Genomic DNA, 22727 nt, shown 5'->3' with positions numbered 1-22727 from the left:
CACATGCCTATGTCCTTGTTTATTAAGACGAAAAATCTAGATCTTTACTTGGATGCATCTAGTGCAATCACTAGAAAATTTTCCCAAAAGATGCATAATTTGCATCTTGGCTTCACATTAACACAGCTACATATTAAGACTTATCTAACATCACTGTCACAGCAATTGGGAATAAAGTCCACAGATTCTTTTTTTTTTATTTGAATAGGAGATGTATGCTTATCACAAAGCACAACTGTGGTATATTTCACAGAAACGTACAATAGACAGGAATTTTAGCAATATTGTCATAATAGTTCTGTAAGTTTTCTTCCTCCTTAGCCTCTTCTTTGTTCAGAAAATGACTCTGGCGAGCTCAAACATGACCTGTGGAATAACAAATACACAATATGAATTTTTATTTGCTTTAATAATCCTTAAAACAGCTTATATTGTAAACCAAGTAGTCTGAAAAATAACTTCCGCTGCAACTCAAAAGTTACTTGCAATAAATTGAACACTAATCCTTTTGTACAATATGCTACGTGAATAAGTTAATCTTGTTTTTTCAAATTATGAAGTATGTAAGTTGCACTTGTATTACAACGTTTTTTAGTGTGATAGTGAAACCAGAGGTACCTCTATGGTGATGAGGATCACTATCATCCACTCGAGGCGCAGGGTGTGCTTCTCATTCAAGTGATTCCGCATTAGGTCTGTCAGCTCTATGCAGTGCTGAAGCTTTTCATTCATTACCTGTCAAAAATTCCAAATGCACAGCAAAGCTGGATTCCATAAACTGCATGAGATCACTAAAGAAAGGAACCCCACCTACAAAAAGGTTCACTTAACATAACTCTTAAATGATTTTGTTTCCTCTACAAAGGAGCAGAACAATGTCCTGTAGGGCAATGTGTAACGAAAGCAACAAAAGCAACACAAATCAGTCAGTTACTCTAATGCATTCACGAAAAGCATTAGTACCGATTCAGATAATACAGATTTACCCGCAGACACTATACAACTACTGGATTATATCTAATCATAAATAACAGGCATAAGCCAAGGTAATGCATGTTCTGGGAATGCCTAGGACAGTAACATGTATTTAAGGTTGCCCTAGCACCAGAAAAGGTAGTTCTCATGCTTCCTCTTCTGGTCCACCAGTATTTTGTATCCATGCAATGAACTGACCTGGATGATCATGTCAGTAAAAAGACTAAAAAAGGCTACTTTTTTTCTAAATTGTTTTCTTGCACACATTCCAAAACAAGAACTGAAACTCCTCTTCTTAGAACTATATAAAGTCTGATTTAATGGCTCCAGAAATACACAATCCATTCATATAACTCTGGATGGTTGAGGTAGGATAATTAACATAACTTACGTAAAGGATGCGAGTTACGGACTCATTGAAAAGGATATAATTTATAGGATCCTATCATTGTTTATTCAATTTCTACAATAAAACGAAACATTCCTGGAGCAATCTGTAACCTCGCTGAACCATAAAACAGCTGATTTAAATGTGAAAAATTCTCTTAACATTGAAACACCTACCTTAACTCTGCGATTAATGTTGAGAAACTGGCAGGTCTTGTCATAAAGCTCTTCCAGTTTCTCTCTATCCCAGTAAAAGTCAGGTGTTATAAGCAGGTCTGAACTCAGATTTATACGGTGTCTAAAAAGAATGGTTACAGTAGTACAAAGTTCCTCTGGGTGTTTACAGCAGTAAATATTTACTTAGCAATTAAGGAAAGTTTTCTGCTATTTCAGGAAAATTATGGAAAGCATCTCTCCTTTCATAATAAGAGAATCCATGTTTAGTTCACCTCTGGAATTTTTCTGAGAATACTGAAAGATACAACAGTGCCATGCAAAAGCTGCTTCTGCCAAGTGGCAACATTACCTTTTGTCACCCTCCGTCTTAACTTGTGATTTCTCCAGAGAAGTCTTTCTGTATGCTAGCTGTTCCTGAAGCTCACGACATGTGTGAATTCAAGTTACTCACAGCGTAGTTATTTTTTCAGGACTGTTGAGTGTGACAGATACTGCATATTGGGATATGGGCACAGGGTGAGCCTCTTCAAACAAGTCTTTTCTCTCAAAACAGCCAAGAGCTAGAATCTGCCTTAAACCTGCAGCTCTCCTAACTGTGGACAGTTAGACAATCATTGGACACTACTGACAGGTCCTTCAAATAGGGCTATAAAATCCAATGTTAAGGAAAGGAATTGTTTTTTTCATCTACTACTTTCTCCACTCCTTTTTAAAAAGTTCTTTGTTGGGGAAAGAAAAGGAAAGTTGTGTGTTCCTAATTTCATTTGAGAGGGGAAAAACCCATGAAAATCTTACAGTGTAACCGTAGTTTCTGAGCAAATCTAGGAAAAGAACGCATGTTTGAGGAGAGGCCAAAGCACTAAAAAAAATTATTAACTCTAGGCCAGAGATAATGGTTTTATAGCTTTTTGTTCCCTGCTTTTTTTTTTTTTTTTTTTTTTTTTTTGCATACTGCAGTATCTGCTGTAATGACAGGTTATAACACAGGCCCCACTGGCTCCGGAGAAGGCTGTGGGGTTGGGTCATTTGCGATGCGCTGCTTAGTGCCCGTCCGGGCAGCTGAGACGCTGCGGCGGAGTGGGAGGCAGCGGGAAGCCCAGTCCTCTGCCTAAGGAGCGGCTCAAATGAAGGGAAGGGAAGCCCAGTCCCCACCTCAAGGGGGTTTAGATCACCGAGCAGATTCCAGTCTTATCACACAAAACTTGACTTTAAATGCTGAATGATACAATGTCTTTAGTGTAACACAAATAAAAGTTACCTTAATGCAAAGAGTTCTCCAATTTTCTGCATTACATCTGCATGAGACAGTTTCACCTTTCTTCTTGACTTGAGTATCTGCAGCGAACAAATGTTTTTCACTTTTTGATCAAATAAACTTATACTAGAAGTTAAGAAGTCTGAAATTCTACAGCCTGAAGTCTGTACATGGATTAAAATTTGAATGCACATCATATTAACTCTTGAATTTTGTTTTCCTACTGCCATACTCTCTACTTTGGGTTTCGCAGTGCCAGTTTACCTAAGTAACATGGAAATCTAGGATTATCACCATTCTACTATTTATCCAGGTCTTTCAATAAATCACTGAGTACACCATCAGCATCAATACAGAATCTTAAAACATTTTCTATGAATGATTTCCTGAACAGGAGATTATTTGCCTTCTTTTATTACTATTGCTATTTTTAAATCCTGATATGGTTCTTTCACCTTGACCATTCTTACCCTTTTTATAGACTTCTTCCTCCCTTAAGATAAACAATGGATTACCATTTATTTTCCTCATTAAAAAGAAAGATGAGTCCGAATTTCTCTGAAACATGTAAATCCCATTTTTTACAACACAGAACATGATATAGACCTTGTATTTTAATTCTCATGAAAAACTATTGCTTAAGTTACTCAAGTATTAATACTCAGAACATACTACTTTGAGACTAAGCTGCCACATGCTATGTGTTTATCAGCTTTTAAAATCTGCTTGTCCTGTTTTGTACAAACATTCAACAGTGGCAAATGCACCACAGTGTAAATATTATTCCAATGTAAAAAAAAACTTCCACCGTTAAATACTGCTGATTTCTTGTCCCACCCCTTTACAGGTTTTCTGACCACTATGCTGATGGTGTTACCATTGGAGTTGTTAATCATTCAATTGCTTTTATCTTCCATGTGTCTGTCTCATCTATGACTGATCTTTTGCACCCCTCGTGCACCCCTCGTGTAATTAAAAAAATAAAGGGAGAAAAGGAGGAGAGAGGTAAAAGAGGCACAAACAAGACCTCACCTCAGGAATTGACTGGATAGATTCCACAAAGTTATCCAGTAATGATTCCCAAATAGCCAGTTTTACTGCAACACAAAGTTGACAGGCAGAAGACTGTTAACGATGCTTTCAAGTAATCAGAATGCACCAAATCTGCCAACATACCACTTCAAGAAGCACATCACACGCTTATATATCCATGGACAAATTCAGGCTATTGGCTAGTCCAGCTCTGGGTAAAGATCCACCTGAGCTCAGCTCTCGTCTCCAGAGGATCAGTTTGGATGCTGGAGGGTTTTTGCTTCCACCCAGGCAGGTGCCTGAGTCTTGCTTAATGCCCTCCTGTCCTGGGCTTGGTGGAAGGGGCGTGCGGAGGCGCTCCAGGGGCCGGGCACGACGGGCCCTGCAGGACTCTGGCGGTGCCCCAGCAGAGACCCTGCAGCGTTTCCCTGGGCCCTGCGCAGCTCCTGCCGCCTGAGGCAGCCTGCCCAGGCAGCGGGTGTCAGCGTGTGCTACACCCCTGCTTTCTGAAGCTGAACTGCAACTAAGAAACCTCCCTCTCCCTGCTCGTTTTTGGTGAATATATTGCTTGCTGAAGATGTGAAGAGTCCTCTTTGGTGGAAGCTGTTCCGCACAAGCGACAGCACCACAACTAGTACCTGTGACTCAGCTGGGACCCGACAGGGTGATCTCTACAGATCAAGGGGACGTAATTCTGACTTTTTATTTGTTAAATCTCATTCCCAGTTAGGAATGCAGAAGTAACAGAGCAGTTTGAAGAATTAAACAAATTCACAAGAAAAAAGCAGGAAGTGCTCAACTGTCAAAATGAAGTGTTTTCTTTTGTGGTAATAATCTAATCAGGATACTCAGTAAAACCAATACTGAACATTTTTACTGCTCTTGAGTACTGGGGTCTAATCCAGTCAAAGGCTAATATGGTCTTTAATTTAGCCTCTGGTAAAAAGACACATTTTTGACAACGATTGCTGTTGTTGTCGTCGTCGTTAGAGAGGTGGTGGTTTCTGCTGTGTCCTAAGACTGAATTTGACTGTGCTTGGACCCTGTATTACTATTGAACGTTTCATCATCTTCCTTTACGGTACATGTGTCTCCCACTAATAAACTGGTGCTGATTTTCTCCTGGGAATAAATCTCTTGCCTCATTACATGTGGCACCCCTCTTCCCATATGCTGTGACTTTTGTAAATACAAAAATTATGGGCAACTAGAGGCTTCCCTCCTCCCTGCCCCACCACAGTATCTCAGTAACCTGGACTGTTTTTGCCAATGAGAAACCACGCAGTTCTGCTGTACTCCTCGGTGAAGTGGTGTGTCACTGCAAAAAAAACCTCACATGCCTTTCTTGATGTCTTTACAGATACACTTCCCCATGCACTACCTGAATCTTGTAATTTCCCCTAAAAGCAGGGGGGTTAGACAAACTAGATTTTTTTGCAGCCCTTCTGTGGAGGCTGTTACTGCTCCTTCTGCTCCCACTTCCTACCTCGCTCCAAGTCTGGGACAGCAGAGATTCTGCAGGCACCGCTGAGCCTGGCTGCTTCCAGTGCCCGCTACTGCCTCTGGGCAGAGGCACCAACTCTGGCACAGAGCCCTGCCTGGAAAACTTTAGCTGTGGCTCTAGCCCACACCTCTGCGGCCCGTCTATCTTCCCAGCTGGCTATCGCTGCTTTTACCTTCCTTTCTTCTTTAGCTGGAATCTAGCATTTTTTGTGAGAGGAACTGATGCCAGGACTGAGCAGCTAAGCTTACTGATGGCCTTCCAAAACCGGACTCTGTACTTGTTGCTATCCTGGAGCAGTTCTTTAGGGTGGGGAACAGGATGAAAGGAGTTTTACTGAGCAAAACATGTTTCTTAATGTGCTTTGTTTACCTTTGACATTCATGTTGAATAAATCGTTCCTAAAAAATACCACATAAAAACTAAAAAAAACCCCTCATCTTCCCACTGAAAAGCAATCCATCTTTACAAAATTTGCCAAACCCAGAGATTTAGTCTTTCCTCCAAACTGCCCCTGCACGAGTCCCCATTATAATCTGTAGTATAGTCTGATGTAACAAATGATAACAACTTACCAGAAAGACAAAGAGCATTTGAAAAGGCAAATTTCTGCAGAACAACTTCATCAATATCCAACTCAGAATTTAAAAAGATTTCTCCTTTATGAAGCTTTGACTGCCCTCTGTTAAAATAGGATTGAAGCATCTTCATTGACTAGGCCACCAGCAAAGGAACATTTAAAGAGCAATCAATATTGCACAGAAAGTTTGGCTGTTTTATGCACAAATACCTTGATATCATCCCCATCATTGCACTTTACTCATTTTCAACCTCACAGTAATCAAAGTAACCATTGAAAATCACTTCTTCAGTTTAAGACTAATATTGTGACTTACTTTTCTAGGCTTAGATGCAACTGCAGCAGACCGTGATGGAATTACTAGCATTATTGTGTGCATGCAGATAATTCAGAGTAAGCGGGCAATGGCTCTTTCTTTCCTCCTGTCTATCTGCTGTATTGCCTTTCTTTCTCTGTGCTCCTTTTCTCCTGACTCTTCTGGGTATCACTGCCTTCCTGCCATGCTACTTTCCCCCAAATCTCTCCAGCATGGTGGATCAGCAGCAAAGAAAGGAGGCATCAGAGTCCTTCAACTTAATCATTTCTAACTTTCACTGTGAAACTTGCACAAACACTGCGAAACATGTCAGGAGTCACAGATTCCACAACTGGACAACTAGATAGTATAAACAGCCTTTAAATAGCCAGGCAAGAGAAAAGAAAAAAAAAAAAAAAGCTTATTTAACATTTAATAGGCTCAACCTTATTAGCTCAGCTAGAGGGTTATACCATGCTGTCCAGTAGTACATTTTTTGGCACTGTTATATAGTTACAGGTAAGTGATACCGTCATGTACATTGAGAATTATTTCTACAGAGACTTTTGCTCACCATAAGGAAAATACATTTAACAACAGAAGATAGCTTGTCAGATTTCTCCTTCCACAGTATTCAAGTTATATCTTTCCCAGTAAGTTAAGTATGTAGAGAATACATCTTTATATATGAACCTAGAGGTGACTGGGGAAAGCTTATGCTTCTCCTTTAAAACCAAAACCACATCTTCTTCTATAAGGTGCATGATTTCTCTTTGGGATTCTTGAAGAACATGCTTAAGTGCTTAAATTGTGTGTACATGGAGTTTCATAATTCAAAAATTTCAGTATATAACCAAGTCACACAGGATATCAATTTTAAGGTCACCAGTTGGGCAAAAGAATTTAATTTAGATTCTTTCCTTATTCTACTCATTTGTAAAAGAATAAGCAAAGACGTATTTTTACTAGCTGCTTTCCCATTTCATTTTAGATATCTTATTAGCTTTTATAGAAAGTACCTGAAGATACTTACTCTCCTTTCCTATAGTTCACCTCTTCATTCTCCCAGTGCACTAATGCAACTTCATATGGCTGAATTTCATGGTGTTCTAGCACTCGCATTATATTCTTCATCTAAGAAGAAGGCAATTGCATGTGAAAGAGTTACCATGCAGGATACACTCATTCTGCAAAGATCTTCTAGTCTGTAGTAGGTTGCAAAGGCAACGCAGAAGTACCGAGCACTGCAACAAAGCGCAATTACAGAATTCGCAGAGGCATGAGCGGGTGACTGAACCTAAGGGGAAGCACCTCAGGTGGCTGCTGCTGCTAACATGACTAGCCCGCTATAATCAGTAGCTGTGTTTCAGCTACCAGGGGTCTGGTTGTATTGTAGAAGTTCCTTTTCACTTCAAAAAAATCTGTTAAACGGTTTCAGCTGCCTGCATGTGACCCCGCAAACAGCTAAATGTGCAATTTTACTTCTGAAGTATCTCATTATCATGTTACTCCCAAGCACACTAAAAACTGATGAAGAAAGAAGAGACTTTGTCTCTCACAAAACTTTCTCCTCTAGCATTTAGTTTAAGATCTCTCTCCTTAATCCCTTCTACATGTTATATGTCTCCCCTCATACAAAACATTCTGAAGTTAGAAGTTCAGAATTGAAAAAAATGATAATTTTTAAAAAAGTATTTAGTGACAAAACAGCCACTAAATCAGTAATATTTTTTGGTGATTAAATTCTTTAAAAATATTGTCCTTAAAAAGCTCTCTTCAAGTAAGCACGGAATACTCAATCTCCCAGTACAAAATCGTGTGCTATTGAATTGTTCATAGAGCACTTCCTCCAGGTATGTACTTTAAATATCCGCTGCATTGCCTGTAAGAGAGCTTTTCTCTGTGCTGTTAGCTTTCTTCTTTGCTTTCAGGAATTTTAGAGATACTATCCAGACAAAGCACGACATTATTCATTGTTATGAGAAGCCCACAAATCACAACTGCTTGTTTCATTATCCTGAATTTAACACTAGCATGAACCATACCTAAACACTGGTAGGAAAGGAGTATGGAGAATTATTCCTTATTACATTTCCTAAGCAAAGCAGTGTTTGCTGCTTGACCAGTGGGCCTGGTGAACCAGTTCAGCCGTGGTGGGGCCGGCTCAGCAACGCGAGCCCCTCTAAGGAGCGCCCGAGCGCAGCAGGGCCCAGGTGCAGCCCCTTCCCAGGGCACCTCCTGCGCGCACGCAGCCCAGGCGGCGCCACGAAGCCATGAGCAGTAACACACGAGCAGCTATGAGCTGCTCAGGGGCCAGCTGAGCTCTAACCAGCCCAGGCCTTGCAGGAGTCGTGCAGAGAACAGGCCCCAGCTGACTCAAATATTCTGTAATATGCTATTTCCAATATCTTCCATCGCTCTGGATAGTGAGAAACTGTATTGCAGTAGCAATTTGCTTTTATCTAGTCACAGTAATGCAAAAGCTTTCACTGATTGATAGTTCTTCTAGACCCACCCTGATTTTACAGAAGGGACTGTGACACAGAACATTTAATGAAAAGAGATGTTCTAGATTGGCTGAATGTGGTTACTGTTGCAAATACTTTGAACAATTTACCTTTAAAGTTATAATAATGAATAATAATAACAATTTTTAAAATAACATTTTATTTGTAAAAAGTGAAACCCCACCCAGAAACTAGCTTGGCTTTTTGCCCTTTCTACTTCTGTTGGGGAAGCTGCTTCAGGAGGTTCCCACTCAGGTACTCAGAAGCCATATTTTACATTTTCATTTGCTGTTTATTCGTGATCAGTCTGCAGTTATACTTCCTGTGTTAAGTGTCCATTAACTTAGTTTTTTTTTTCCTTCCATATTTTTTTCTTCCATAATAATTGTTTTGGAGTATTTTATGAGAGCAACTATGTTAATTCACATCTATTCTGTACATTCAGTTTTACTGAACATACATACACAAAATTATCATAGTCCAGCCTCAAAACTTTTCCTCCTCTCATGGCAATGCCCTGGCTGACCAGCTTGTATTGCACCTTGTCTTTTTGGTGGCTATGTGCCACTCGGGTTTATCCTGTAATGACATTTCCAACACGTCTCTTTTCCCATTTACAAGTTATGAAGCCCCAATTTATAAACAGTAACTTTTGTGATTAGTCTTACAGCAGGGTGTTATGTGCCTCTGTACTAGATATATTTCAATCTCCAAATTTTCATTTGTCATTTCAGTGGGTAAGAGGGAGGGCTGTGGAGATGGGGGCTGGTTGCTCTTGTCACTTCTTACATATGTGAATCAAATTCCTTTCACCAATGACTTCTGCAGCCTAAAGAACGCCTACGGCTTGGGGCTTGTATATAAAATCCTGCCTACTTCAAAAAATACCTATATATATATATATTGGTTTATAAAATACAGTTCTGATAATCTGAAATGACAGAACAATACTGCAACCACAAGCCAGCCCAAGATTAACAAAGCCAACAGGAAATATTTTTAGCTTTTCAAGTCAAAATAAAACACTAACTACATTATATAAGTATCAGTATTTATATGAGGCTGTGGATAGATGACAGCTTGTGGGTCCAGCTCTACCAATAGAAAAGGTTACCACACTACTGGCTGGTCATTAAGACAGTTTGCACTGTTGGTTTGGGATAAGAAGGCAGGTATATTTGTTTCTGGAAGAAAACTAAGGAGCACTACACATTCTATCAGTAGATCACTGATGATCAGTCCACTGCATGTTTGGATCTGCAAGAGGACATCAATTAACAGCCGTATTTGCATTCATTACAATCATCCTACAATAAAATACTTTGTTTATTTATACTTTAAAATAAAATAAAACAGTTTCTGTTCTACAGAACAGTTTTTTTTCTCCCTCCTTATTTTAATTTTGGTTCATTTAAATTTGTCCATAAAAAGCACTCAGAGAGCTGTTTTCAAGTTATAATTCTGACTAGAGTTTGAAAAAGCGGACAAATCCATCCTTCCTCTGCTTATGAATGAAACTAACAATAGACCAAATGGGCTTCCTAGCTGTCATAAGAAGAATGTAAAGTCAAGTTTTCAAATTTACTAATGCAAGTAAAAAGATACAGCAAAATGAGGCTTTTCAAGTAGTCCAGTGGTTAAAACTGCTCAACTCCAAAATCGATGGGGTTTTGCAGCTGGTTTTATGTAATCCCGGTGAATCAGGAGTGTTGTCCCAGCCGTAACAGCTTGGATGTACTGCAGGCAAAGCAAGGAGGGAGAGGGAATATTTTCTGATGCTGATACAGCAAAGAAGGGGAAAAAAAATCACATCTGAAACAGAAACTTGAATCCAGACTTTGTTCCTGTTCGTAAACAACTGCTCTGTATTTTAACATATTTTAATGAAAATCTTTCTGTGAACGTTTGTACATCTCTGTATTATCTGTCTAATCACCAATTAGTTTCACATATCTTGCATACAGACAAGATCAATAATTTGTATTTATACATCTGACACTCAGCATTATTTAGTCACAGTATTTTTAAAAAGTATTAATATGTAAATATTTGAAAATAATTATCAATATATTCATAAAAATAATTATGCCTGTAGCATAAATATATCAGTAAAATCACCAAACTATGGTAAGGGATATATCAATTTTAAAGATTATACCAATGTATAAGGCTGAACTTCGGGAAAATTACTACCTGGTAGAAAAACAAAGCAATATATCTTCAAAAAATGTTTACAAATTTTGGCTTTTTTCAAGGCTGTTATAAGTCTTGAGTAGCTTTGCCTTAAATGACTTAAATTGTACAGTTGATTTTAGAATCAACATTTTCTGCTAATTCATTTTCTGTTACCTGAGCACATTTTAAACATCCATTTTAAACTTTTGATTTCATAGGTTGATTTTTCTGATTTATCCCTTCAGTAAGCATAAGTGCAAGCGTTGTCCTTCTGTCAGTCTCCTTAGATCAAGGTTTCCTATTTTTAGTCTCAATTCTAAATACTTCATCCACTTTAAATATTACACACACATTTGCTTATTTTGTGCAGAAAGACAAGCCTTATGATGACATCTCAGCAACCAACACGCTTGAGGGCAGCAGCAGGCAGCAGCTGCACGGATTAGGAGAAGAATCGGTCCTTTTCCTTCTGAAGGAAGCTTTGCTTCCCAGGAAAAAAACAAGCACACGAGGCTTTGTGGTCTGACAAAACATCTCCTTATGAAAAATTAGCAATTTGCTTGACTTACAGTTTTCTCTTCCACATTCCAAAACACAACAGCCCCTTCTCTGCAAATTAAAGAAAAAAAAAGTTACAAGATTTGAGATTTATTTTAATATGATATTCAAATTGTACAGTGGCAATTCTAGTCACTGTCAACAAAGAAATGTGATCCTGTTTATATGTAAACATAATAGTCACTTTTTACCCATACTAATGCAAAACCCAAAAAAGCAAGTTATTTTTAATTATTTAATTCAGGCATGTTTCAGGCACAGTTTACCACTTACCTGAAGAAAAATATCATGCCAGCATCATCATCTTTTGCAGACTTCTCAGTGCCAATCACCAAAACATTTGCAGCATCTAGTTTAAAATAAATAAACAGAATTAAAGATCTAAATGCAGAACTGTTTGGATTCCTAAAGATGACAACTACAAATATACAATTACTGTTCAGTAGTGATTTGGTAACACTTTAAAAGTAAGTTCTGTATTTTATTTTCCTGATGGAAATGCTTGACAGAAAAAAATCTACAGTATAAAAGTCCACTGGTTCTCTAAAGCTTCACACCCTACGCATACTCAACTGCTATGTTAAACTTCACTGGAATTATGAAATGTAGCATCATGAAGAAACACTCATGGGAAAACTGTTGCAAGGCACAGAAAAAAAAAGAAAAAAAACAGGGCAGCAAACAAATATGCTTGCACAGATCAAAATCTTTTTCTTTTCTATATAGCAAGGAACTAATCTGCACTCTGTTTTTGCTGACCTTTCTTTGACAGACAGACACATGAAAAAGTATACCCCAAGATGGCAAACTGCAACTGCATTTGTATTTTCCTTTGGATCAGGAACATGGTTTTGAGAAAAATTGTCTAATCACTCCTTGCTTACAGCACTTCAACTTGCATTGCAGCACAGGGTCAGAGGGCAAAAACTGGACTTCTTTTGCATGACATTAAAGATAGACTTTAGAAGTGCATCTAAGATACTCCAAGCACTAACAGGCTTCAATATAGAGGACGCAACTCAAGCTAGTCCAAGTAGAAGGTCTAAAAATGTACACAGTGTGGGTGTTGGGTTCTCATAACAGCTTGTTTTTTTTCAGTATGGATCTGCTCCTAAGGTACTGTGTTACTTGCTCACACAGACATAGCTATAAAAGTCCTGATGTGGTTATGCAAAAAAAAAAAAGTTACTTTCCAGCATGATTAATCTTGCGTGAAGAACTAGTGGAAATCAGACCAGCAAAAAACCCTGCCTTTACAATAAAGTGCGACTTTGCAAAGATGAATTTACAGAGTCTGACATACACAGCACTAAAACATTCAACCCTTTTGCAGAAAGATCACAAGTTAAAAGCCAAGGCATCAAGTTCCTTCTGTGTACAACTTCCACCATGGCTTTACTGTTAAAGCTGACAAAGAGAGGTCAGGTAGACTAAGAAGGCAGTAAGCGATGACTAAATATGGGATAAATATTTGGTAATAACTGAATCAAGATCATATAGTTGCTCTCATGAGCCCTTTAAAGGCTTCTCTATCATTTGCTATTTAAATTCAGAACAATATGACTTGATTAATCACCAGAGCAAATTCTGGGTGTGAAGTCAGAGGTCACCATGGAAGAAACACTTATCTGCATCTTCTCACCTGCCTTCCAAATATCACTCATGCTTCCATTTTATTTATTCACCCCAGCTAAAACTTGCACAGTGGAGTGAATTTGGTCCATTACAAACATGGATACAGCCTCTAAACTGTTTCTAAAGAAGCCAAAAAAAAAAAAAAAAAAAAGGAAAAAAAGTTTGGGACAAACACTACAAAGCAGTTAATCCACTCAAATACAATGCTAATCTGCTAAAATGCTAAGAACTAAGATACAAGTTTGAGTTGGTAACTAACCATTGTATATCCCCATGCCAACAAAATATCAAATCTGCTGCCACAATCAAACATCCTTTCATCACTACTTCCTCCAAACTTTAGACAAACTGAATATTTATTGTGAAGAGTCAAAAATACACCATGAAGAAAGAACTGGCAAGACCCACATTTCCAGTGTGAACTACCAGCAGCAACAGTATTTGCCCTATAATAATCCATAACCATGCTGGGCACTGTATAAAGCTCCCCATCTGAACAGGGAAAGAAGCCAGTATTGTTCAGCAACTACGAAGGAACATGGAGCCTGTACTGTACAGCACCTTGTATTTCCATGCTTCCATGAGTCCAATATGACCCAGAGTACAGTTTGCGGTTTACTTAAAAAAAAAAAAAAAAAAAAAAAAAAAAAAAAAAAAAAAAAAGAAAAAAGCAAGATTCTCTTCTCACTTACAAGCCACATACATTTTTTGATCTCCTATCCTCCCTACCATAATAAGTTAATATAAACTTCCCTAATGCACTCCCACTCTAGTACTATCACACTCTGACTACTTGCAGCTCTGCCAGACATTTGATAACCTCTACTGAGATGCCCATTAACAATACACAACATCTCTTCCTTCAAAAACATATATCTTCTCTTATACTTGCAACACAGGAAAATCACAGCTTTTATAGTACAGAAGTCTTTTAAACTATCTAAAATTCCATTTGCTTTTCCTCTAGACTTCAGCTATTTCCAAATGACACCTTCCCAAGTGTTCAGAGATATTTTACATGGAACCAGAGCCAGTTATTTTGCTCAGGTCTAGCTGAAGTGAAGCACTCAAAAACTACTAGTCTTGGTTCAATGGTTCAATACAGAATATAAACAACATTCTCCTTCCTGGAAGTAAACACCTATATACATATATATTTTACATTTCACCTTGCCAACATGATTCTTTCCTCTTCTTTACAAATGAAACCTAGGGATTAAGTCATAACATATACCATGAAAAGCAAAAAAAACCTGAAATACCTAAAGGCAAATAGAAGTATTAAGAAGAGTTACTTCACTAACAATAAGCCAAGATGTCCTCCCAAAATCTACAAAATAAGAGGACTTCTAAAATGTCTGTTTTCTACCACATAGTGTAGGAAAATAAATAACAACAACAAAAAAGCCCTAAAGACAAGAATAGTTATAAAAGAAAATAGCATCTTAATTTTCTGCCTCTCTTAGCCAGCTACAAAATATTAGTAGATAATTACCGAACTAAGATATGTAACAAGTATTCCCCTATACTCTCAAACAATAATGATTTTCATTAACAAAAATGTGGGTATATAAAGAAGGTGTAACATTTTAAATTATAAAATTGGTTGACAGTTGAAGCGCTCTAGTATCATATTACTGAAACACTAATATAGAACATACAAATTCTTTTTATCAGAGTTTTTTCCAAAATTTATTTTTCCTTCATGTATTTTTCTAGCACTATCTCACTTTTTCAGTACTTTCAGTATAGGTTATACTGCTAGTCTGGAAGGTTTAGGTTTATGTTATTTCTTTTTTTAAGGAAATTAAAATTTTAAGTAAAACACTATTGTTTTTAGGATGGATGATATATGCCAACATACTACCAAAATAAGAATACGAGAAGTTATAGTAAATTATACTCCTCACCCATATTTAGTTTCCCAACGTATAACATTGCTTTTAATATGTATTAAAGATCTACCTCTAGGCAAACTCGTTATTTCAACATATCCATGTGAAGTCAGGTCATGACACAGATTACCAAGATGATACTCATCTGCTGTTGCAAAGGCAGTGCACTGCATCAGATTCTGTGCCAAAGGAACAAAGACTGGAGTTAGGGAAAGGCTGAAGTAAGGTGTTCATATGACATTTGTTTGGCTCAAATTTATCAGGGTGACATTTTTAATTTATCCTCTCTTTCCTATAGCAGCATTGCTAGGCTGTCCCCCTACTGTACAGACACTAATGACATTAGTTACTCCTTGCTAAGGGGGAAGCAAACGTATCCTATTTTCACTGACTGACACCAAACCAAGTGACGTGTTGCCCCAACCCACTTTGCGCTAGAGCCATAAACTGAGCCCTTCTCTCACGAACACCAATCCCATTCTGCAGCAGCAGAGCTATACTTGCTATTACTCTCCCATCCTACATCTTATAACATAATCTGCTGACCATGGAAATCAAGAGCATGACACCTCCCGTATCAGCTGAAAAGAAGGATGTTCGAAATGCATAGGCTGAAATGGTCCCAGCTTCTTTAGCCAAGCATGAGTTCCTCCTGCAAACATTTATGTTCTTCTGTCACACAGCTCCCTCTGACAGGTGACTCGTGTAGCTTTATACTGCAGGGCCAAAGTCACAAGGCTTCCCTGCCAACCATATCTACAGTGTTCTTTAATCTTGCTCTAACGATGGTTTCAATTGCAACCCTAGTCAGACAGTACCCAACAGCCAAAGCTTGTCTCGGTATTCCACAATCTTAATTAATGAAAATTTTGAAAGAAATTGACTGGCACATTGTAGAAGGATGGGGGAAAAATTAGAATGACTCATGCGTGGCAAAGAAATCAGCAACTCATCTATGTAAAGACTTTCTTGATTAATAAAGCAAGCCATAACAAACTGATTTAAAAATTCTATTACTCTATTAATATACATTTCTGTGCTCTGATACTACATATGTCTCATGATAATGTTTTTCAGTACAATGTAATGGAAGATATTCAGAAAAAAATCTTTTCATTGTGATTAGTCACTTCTCAGCTTTTTGTAACAAACACAAAATCAGGAGGTAACTAACAACAAATGAAGAAAATAACTGTACTCATCTGCAAGCATTTATACCCACAGCACACTTCAACCTAATATCTAAATGATATTCTCACAACCATATACCAATAGACAGCAGTGCTTGAAAATGATTCCTACTTTGGGGTGGGGGAGGCTTGTTATTAGCAATCACAATGAAGGCCACATGTTTAAACTTTTTCTCTTTTAATATTAACGTTCTGTGAACATTTCCAAAGCTTTCCTTATTTATCATTTTGTTTCATAAACACTAACATCATTTTGTTGCATATTATAGTGATATTCTACTTTCTTACTGAGTCCAAGAATTTATAATAAAATAAACTTTAAAACTAATTGACAATATTTAGTGAGAAATTTTAAAGGTGTATTTCTATGACTAGTCTACAAAGCTGAGTTAACAGTGGAACTATATTCAATAGATGAACAGAAAATACAATTTCAGTCTTTATTTGTTGGATTACTTTTACAGAATTGCATTATGACACTATTTGCCATATAAATGCATTCTTAGTCCTTGCGTTACCAATGCAAATGATGTATTTCAGATTCTTCTAGAAACTTCTAGCTATCAGAAGTGCCCATGCTCTCCAATGGGGAGACCCCCCTCATTTTTTTTTTTAAATCAAGAATTAGGTGAACAGTCATCTTCTGGTTAGTATAAAATCTGCAAATCTCTATGCTGTACTGTGCTCTCTATGGTTTATTGTTTGCACTACCATTGGTTTCAAAACAAATGCGCTATGGGACAGACTTTACAGTTTCAACGTAGAGGCACTCCACCTAGCACCCGAAGCTGGCTCCTAAAATTACAAGTCTGAAACAGCATTTCAGCACTAGCTGAAAAGCACTAGTTTTTTTGTTGTTGTTGTTTTTTTTTTTTTTTTTTTTACAATGCATTCTCTCACCTTTACTGAAAATCCACTTGATGGGGATACTTTAAATAGGATTCAGTTAAAGACACTAAAAAACTAGGGGTCTACAGACGATCTAAATATCATAATAGTCAATGGAGATACAGTCAAAAAGTCTAAATGGTGATTCAGCTAATCCTAAAAATCCTAAAATAGACATGACTGGTCAGTCAACCTTAATCTCATGCTTTCTATCACATCAACTTCACTTGCAAATTTCGAAGGAACAGAATGTATGATCTGTACTGATCCTAGAAACAACAACTACTCTCCACAGGCTTCCTTTCTAAATAAAGCTGTGGGATTCATTAAAACCCCATTCTGAGAACTGAAACAATTAGCAGATTAGCCAGCCTAGGTCCCTTGACAACTCAGCTTCTATATCATCACAGCTCCCAAACCCCAGCAGTGAAGGTTCATGTTACATACCTCAAACACTATAATTTCCCACTTAGTTCATCCATCCCATGTTAAGGATACAGATATTTTTCAGAAAGAAGACCTGTGGGATGAACTTATCCTCACATCACATCAGAACCATTCTTAAGGGGGGAGTAACTATGACATCTTTAACTGTTTTTTTTTTCTCTAAACTACATGGCTATAGCTTTAACAATTAGCTCAGCCACTGTTCATGCCTTCAGACCTTATGAGATTAACCAAACTGAGAGGCAGTGCTAATCACTGAGGAACTGACTAAGCCAGTTAACCACTTTCAAGGAACTCCTCCATCTATCCTGAAAAACTGGTCCTTTTGGTGCTTGGCATTCTACCCATAAACAACACATGAAGATGTGAGTTGGGAAGGATGGGAAGCAGCCTATTCCTGTAGTGTACTGCAAATAAAGGTCATCAACTGTCAAGCCATTCTGAAGAAAACACCTGAGAGGTTTTCAAGGCTCATATAACAGAAAATCTTAAGAGCAGATTTACAGTTAGCGTTCAAAGGACAAATTATTACAAACTACTAAGGCAGCTTATGAGAAAAGAAAGAACAGCAGGATGCTGATAGCCAAGTGCAGTGACAATATGGCCTATGCTATGGAAGGGCCCTTGTTAACCTCAAAGCAGATATAGGAAGAGAGATCTAGAGAGATCTGCTTTTCATGACACCACGATTTAGAGAAAACAGACAGCCCATTGAAGAAAACTGAAAGATTTTATATTTGCTGGACTTGTATCAGTCACATTGTAGAATATCAGTCACATGTCACATATTCAGGTTAGTTCTCTGCACTACATATAGATATGGAAATATCTAAAAAAGCTCATTTAGAAAAGTTGCCAGCCTGTGTCATCCTGCTATCTGTCAGGCAAAAGCAAAAAAGGTTTGTTCCAAAAGAGCAAACGTTAGGTCTGAGTTTGTGCGATTTCCATCACTGCTCTGTACAGTGTGAAATTTTCCTCAGGAAGTATATTATTATTTCCATATTTCAGGCTGAGTTTTATCTTTCTTCACAATGCAAGAAGGTAAAAATAGCTGTGCATATTACTTACATATGTATTTACCTACATATTATATACACATATGTATATATATGTGAAATTGTGAAACAAGAAAATTGTTAACAATCTGTAGTGCCCTTCACAAGCCTCAAGAGTTTACAAAATTGTCACTTTGATTCACTCTGCAAATAAAAGAAACTGGCTCTGAACATAATGTCATAGCATGAATAACGAGCCTGAAATAGAGTATGAAGGATTTTAGAACTAGTTCTTTCTGCACTTTTTTTTCTCTCTTCCAAGCAGCAGGAAAATTTATTTGGGAACTAAATTGTCTATAATGAAATCTTCATATTAAAGCATATTCCTGTTAATTACACAACATATTGAACAGGAACTTAGATCAATAGAAGGGAAGGATTAAAACTTTATTTTCTCTCTACACATTCAACAGAACAAGAAATGGGCATGTTTTGCAACATGGAAGTTATTTCTGGTAAGTGCAACACTTGCCTTGGTCTCAGCTATAGTACTGTTTTATGAGCAATACCTTGGAACTCGTTTGCTATTATTGTACCTTGAAGAGAACAATAACACTTTCGACATTAGTCATTTTCGTGGGGATCCTATATTTAAGGTATGCTTGATGTGTGCCTGGGTTAATATTCAAGACCTGCAAAGAACAAACTTAAGGACTAGCGGCTATAAAACTTGCACTGTTCCACTTACTTGCTCTTTGTATCTGACTTTATCCATAGCAGTTTGTTGCAGTTAGTCTGTATACCTAGTAGGCTGAAGATCAAAGTACTATTTCTACACAAAGAACAATTTTCATTAAGTAAAACAGACTACATCCATGTCAGCTTTCCCACTGACAGAACAGAAATAACTTCCTATTTTTTATAAACTTCTATGGTTTCAAGTATTAAGTACTTACAGATCATATGCTACTAAAAAACACATTGTATCACTGACAATGAAATCAAATTACTTGGCTACATTGTTAAACTTTTTTCACTGTGGCTTGAAATATTATGACTGTTAAAAAAAGAGAGAGAGAAAAAAAGCAGAGTCATACTTAAGAACACACCCTGAGCTTCCATAATCTAACCTGAATATTTAATGTGTGTATTATTTTTTACTTTTATCTTTATTTCTGTTAAAAATATCTGAAGTTTTAAGCCTTCAGTCTAAATGAACAAGCAGCAATGCCTATGAAAAGTTAAATGTATCTGAAAACTAGATTTTATTTCTCAGTATTAAACATGATTTGATGCTATGCTTAAACTACTTTTAACGGATTTCATGTCTTCCAGTTTTAGGAACCAGTTATCTTTCCCCCACTTTTGTTACACAATTTTAAAATCTCCATTTTACTTCCAAAATACCAGACACGCTAGTTTCTAATAAGTTAATTTATGTTTGTTCCAATCCCTTTGTGACCATATTAGAGTAAATATTGAAAACCACTTCACAAATATATCAATTTTATTACAATGTTTTTCTAAACCTGTGTCTAAATCTAAAGTCAATCATACAGCTCTCTCAATGCTATACAGACCACAGACTTCATAGTTTACCTGTGTATCAGACAGTAGTGGCTGGTTAGTTCTGGATGGCTGCTTGGTCCTTGGTGCCTTTGGTGGCCTCTTAACAGGTTGGATACCGTGTTTTGGAATAATTTTACCAGTTGATACAACTGAGTAGCATCTTGCTGATATGTTCCCAAGCTTTTTAATATGTGCTGGATTGAGTTTGTAGTTTTCCATCACTGCTGCACCAGTACTTCTCCAGGGTGGAAGAAATGTCCCTCCACGCTGATAATGTACTTTTTTTCCCAAAGTTGATACATTTCCTTGCAGCAACTGCCAATTCTTGATTTGGACACACTGACTGGTCAAACAAGGGGTATCAGTTTTCAGAGTATACAAGTTCCAAACCTTGTCTGCTGTTCTGTGGATTGTTCTGTCCACTTCATTGCTCGGTTTTGATATTGGACATCCAATTTTATTAAAGCTTTGGCACCGGCACACTTCCGCTAAAACACAGGAAGATCTAGTCAGAAGGCCCAGAAGTTTCAGTCTCATTGCTTCTCTCAGAACTGTAAGTAAAACAAACAAAATCCTCCATCAATTCTTTGGGGGAGAAAAAAAAAAAAAAAAAAAAAAAAAAAAACCCTAAAGGAGGAGACTCAAGCTCCCTTGGCCAGCAATAGTACTCCTAAACAGATAAGTAGTGATGCTTCTCAACAGCTTTTTCTCAATGCTATGTGAACAGCCTAATTAACATCAGTACATGTTATTGAATTGTGGGCTTGCAGTACAGGATAGAAAAAGTACAACTGGCTACAATGTCAATAAGTGTGTACCTTTCTGCTATTCTGGTCATCCTGCATAGCCTGCTGCTCTCTGAATAAAACCACTAATAAAATCACTCATAAAAACACTCACCTTAAAGGAGACATCCGAATTTGTGAATTATTATTTTATAAATAAAAGAAATAAAAAATTAGAATTAGAAATAAGAAATTGTGTGATTGTATGCAAACATCACCTACAGAATACACATAGTGACGAGTATCAGCTGAAACTACTATATTTCAGGTAGCCCAGCAGAGATTCACCTCTGTTTGCCTATTGTAAACAGAGTGCAAGTCAATTAGATTAAGGATCATATTATTACATAATGATTCAACAGAGACTGCAAGACCTTCAAGCAGGTCCTTCTCTGCATACCGAAATTTGGCAGTGTGAAGCAATTATGAAAGTTAGGGGAAAAAAAAAAAAAAAACTATAGAACTATTATTCCAGAGCATATTTATGCTACACTGCATGGGCTAATCAAAAAAAAAACACTCTGAAATTATTCACAGGCAGCACACTGAACTTTGCAATGGGTGTGTTTCATTCAGTGAAAAATTGCAGTACCAAGTCCCCGCTCCCAACATTTTTTATTAAACAAGAAGTTTGGCCTGATGACAGAATCCATTCTCAAGAAATAATTATTTACAGAGGAGGAAAAAAAAGAAAAAAAAAAAGAGTAAAACAGAACTGTTTCAAGTAGATCACTTTGAAAAATAGTCAATCTGTCAACTGCTTTCAAAAAAAAAACCCATGTGCACCTCCTCAATACCTTCCACTTAATTCCACTTGGTTTTAGAGTTTAAGTGGTCATTTTCTTGTGAGAACAAATCATTTTGTACAGATTGCTGCAAATCCTCAATTATGACACAGATATCTAAATGCTATCGTAATACAGATGCAATTAAAAAAACACTATAGTTTAAAACAAGTGCATACTATAAATGGTAAGAGATATACAGTCAAAAGGAAGAGTAATTGCTGTTGGACATTAACTTTACATGCTCTTCACTCGCAACTTCTTGTCCAAGCTGTAAGCCTGTTATTTGCATACTTAGTAAAATAAGCATATTGTTTTTATTTTAGGCTTGTCTAGCACTTAAAAATTAACCCAGCAGATTGCACAATACAAGGTACATTACCTTTCTAAGATGCTACCTCTGGATAAGCAAAAACACCTGCAATGCAGGACAGAACACACGTCAGTCTGATACCTAGCTATAAAGTATGTCTAGAAAGACAAGCTCGCAGATTACAACCTTCTGAAGAACAGAAAGAAACCTACACTTCCAAATGTCACTTTTATGTAAGATATGCTGTGTACACGGATATTGCCTTTCCGGGTGGAGTCCAAAATTACTCATGTAGAAATAACAACAAGGGCGTAAATGGGGGCAGCTCAGCGCAATGCCGGGTTCGCGGCAGCACCGTTGCGCTCCCCGGCCTGGTTTCCATGAGGTCTCTCCAGCAGCTGCACGGTGCGCTCGGCACGACCGCCACGCAGAGTGCACGGCAAGGTCAGCAGCCTCAGCAGCGGCCGAGCGCCGGGGCCGAGTGCAGGAAGGCGCCGTCGCGCCGCGGTACCACCGCCCGCCCCCGGCGCGGCCCAACCGCCCGCTGGCTTCCGTCAACCGCCACCGCGGCCCGGGCGGGGGGCCTCGAGGGCAGCAACGGCCGCAACGGCCCCCTCGCCGCCCGCGCCCACCCCATTGGCTCCGAGCCGCGGCGGGGCGGGAGCAGGCCGCCAAGGAGCCAATGGGACGGGAGTGCGCGGCGCCCCCGCAGGAAGGGCAAGGCCGACGCCGCCGCAGCCCCTCCCGTGCCGTCGCGCAGCACCGCGCCCCGCGCCGCGGCCG

At 38.1% G+C, this 22727-nt stretch overlaps 1 protein-coding gene across 3 annotated transcripts; it reads right to left on the bottom strand.

The window, feature by feature from the left end:
• Positions 1–205: 205 nt before the first annotated feature.
• Positions 206–22141, bottom strand: RMND1 (required for meiotic nuclear division 1 homolog). Of its 3 annotated transcripts, XM_010224409.2 has the most exons (12): positions 22014–22141; positions 20092–20612; positions 15043–15151; positions 11716–11791; positions 11454–11493; positions 7236–7336; positions 5903–6009; positions 3827–3891; positions 2798–2874; positions 1540–1660; positions 619–735; positions 206–366 (listed from the first exon to the last, which is right to left on the bottom strand). In XM_010224409.2, exons 2-12 carry the CDS (start codon positions 20596–20598, stop codon positions 334–336), a joined length of 1353 nt encoding a protein of 450 aa, XP_010222711.2. In that variant the 5' UTR covers positions 20599–20612; positions 22014–22141; the 3' UTR covers positions 206–333. The 3 variants fall into 3 exon arrangements, with proteins under 3 accessions (XP_010222711.2, XP_088393173.1, XP_088393174.1); XM_088537047.1 differs by lacking the exon at positions 22014–22141 and having other exon boundaries at positions 20092–20659; XM_088537048.1 differs by lacking the exons at positions 206–366; positions 1540–1660; positions 22014–22141 and having other exon boundaries at positions 640–735; positions 20092–20659.
• Between the last annotated feature and the right edge of the window lie 586 nt (positions 22142–22727).

Source organism: Tinamus guttatus, unplaced genomic scaffold, assembly GCF_059628265.1.
Source record: "Tinamus guttatus ecotype Peru unplaced genomic scaffold, ASM5962826v1 Tinamus_guttatus_pri_ptg000716l, whole genome shotgun sequence".
Taxonomy (NCBI): Eukaryota; Metazoa; Chordata; class Aves; order Tinamiformes; family Tinamidae; genus Tinamus; species Tinamus guttatus.
The sequence above is the reverse complement of the archived record's forward strand: the minus strand, read 5'-3'. Positions and strand labels throughout refer to the sequence as shown.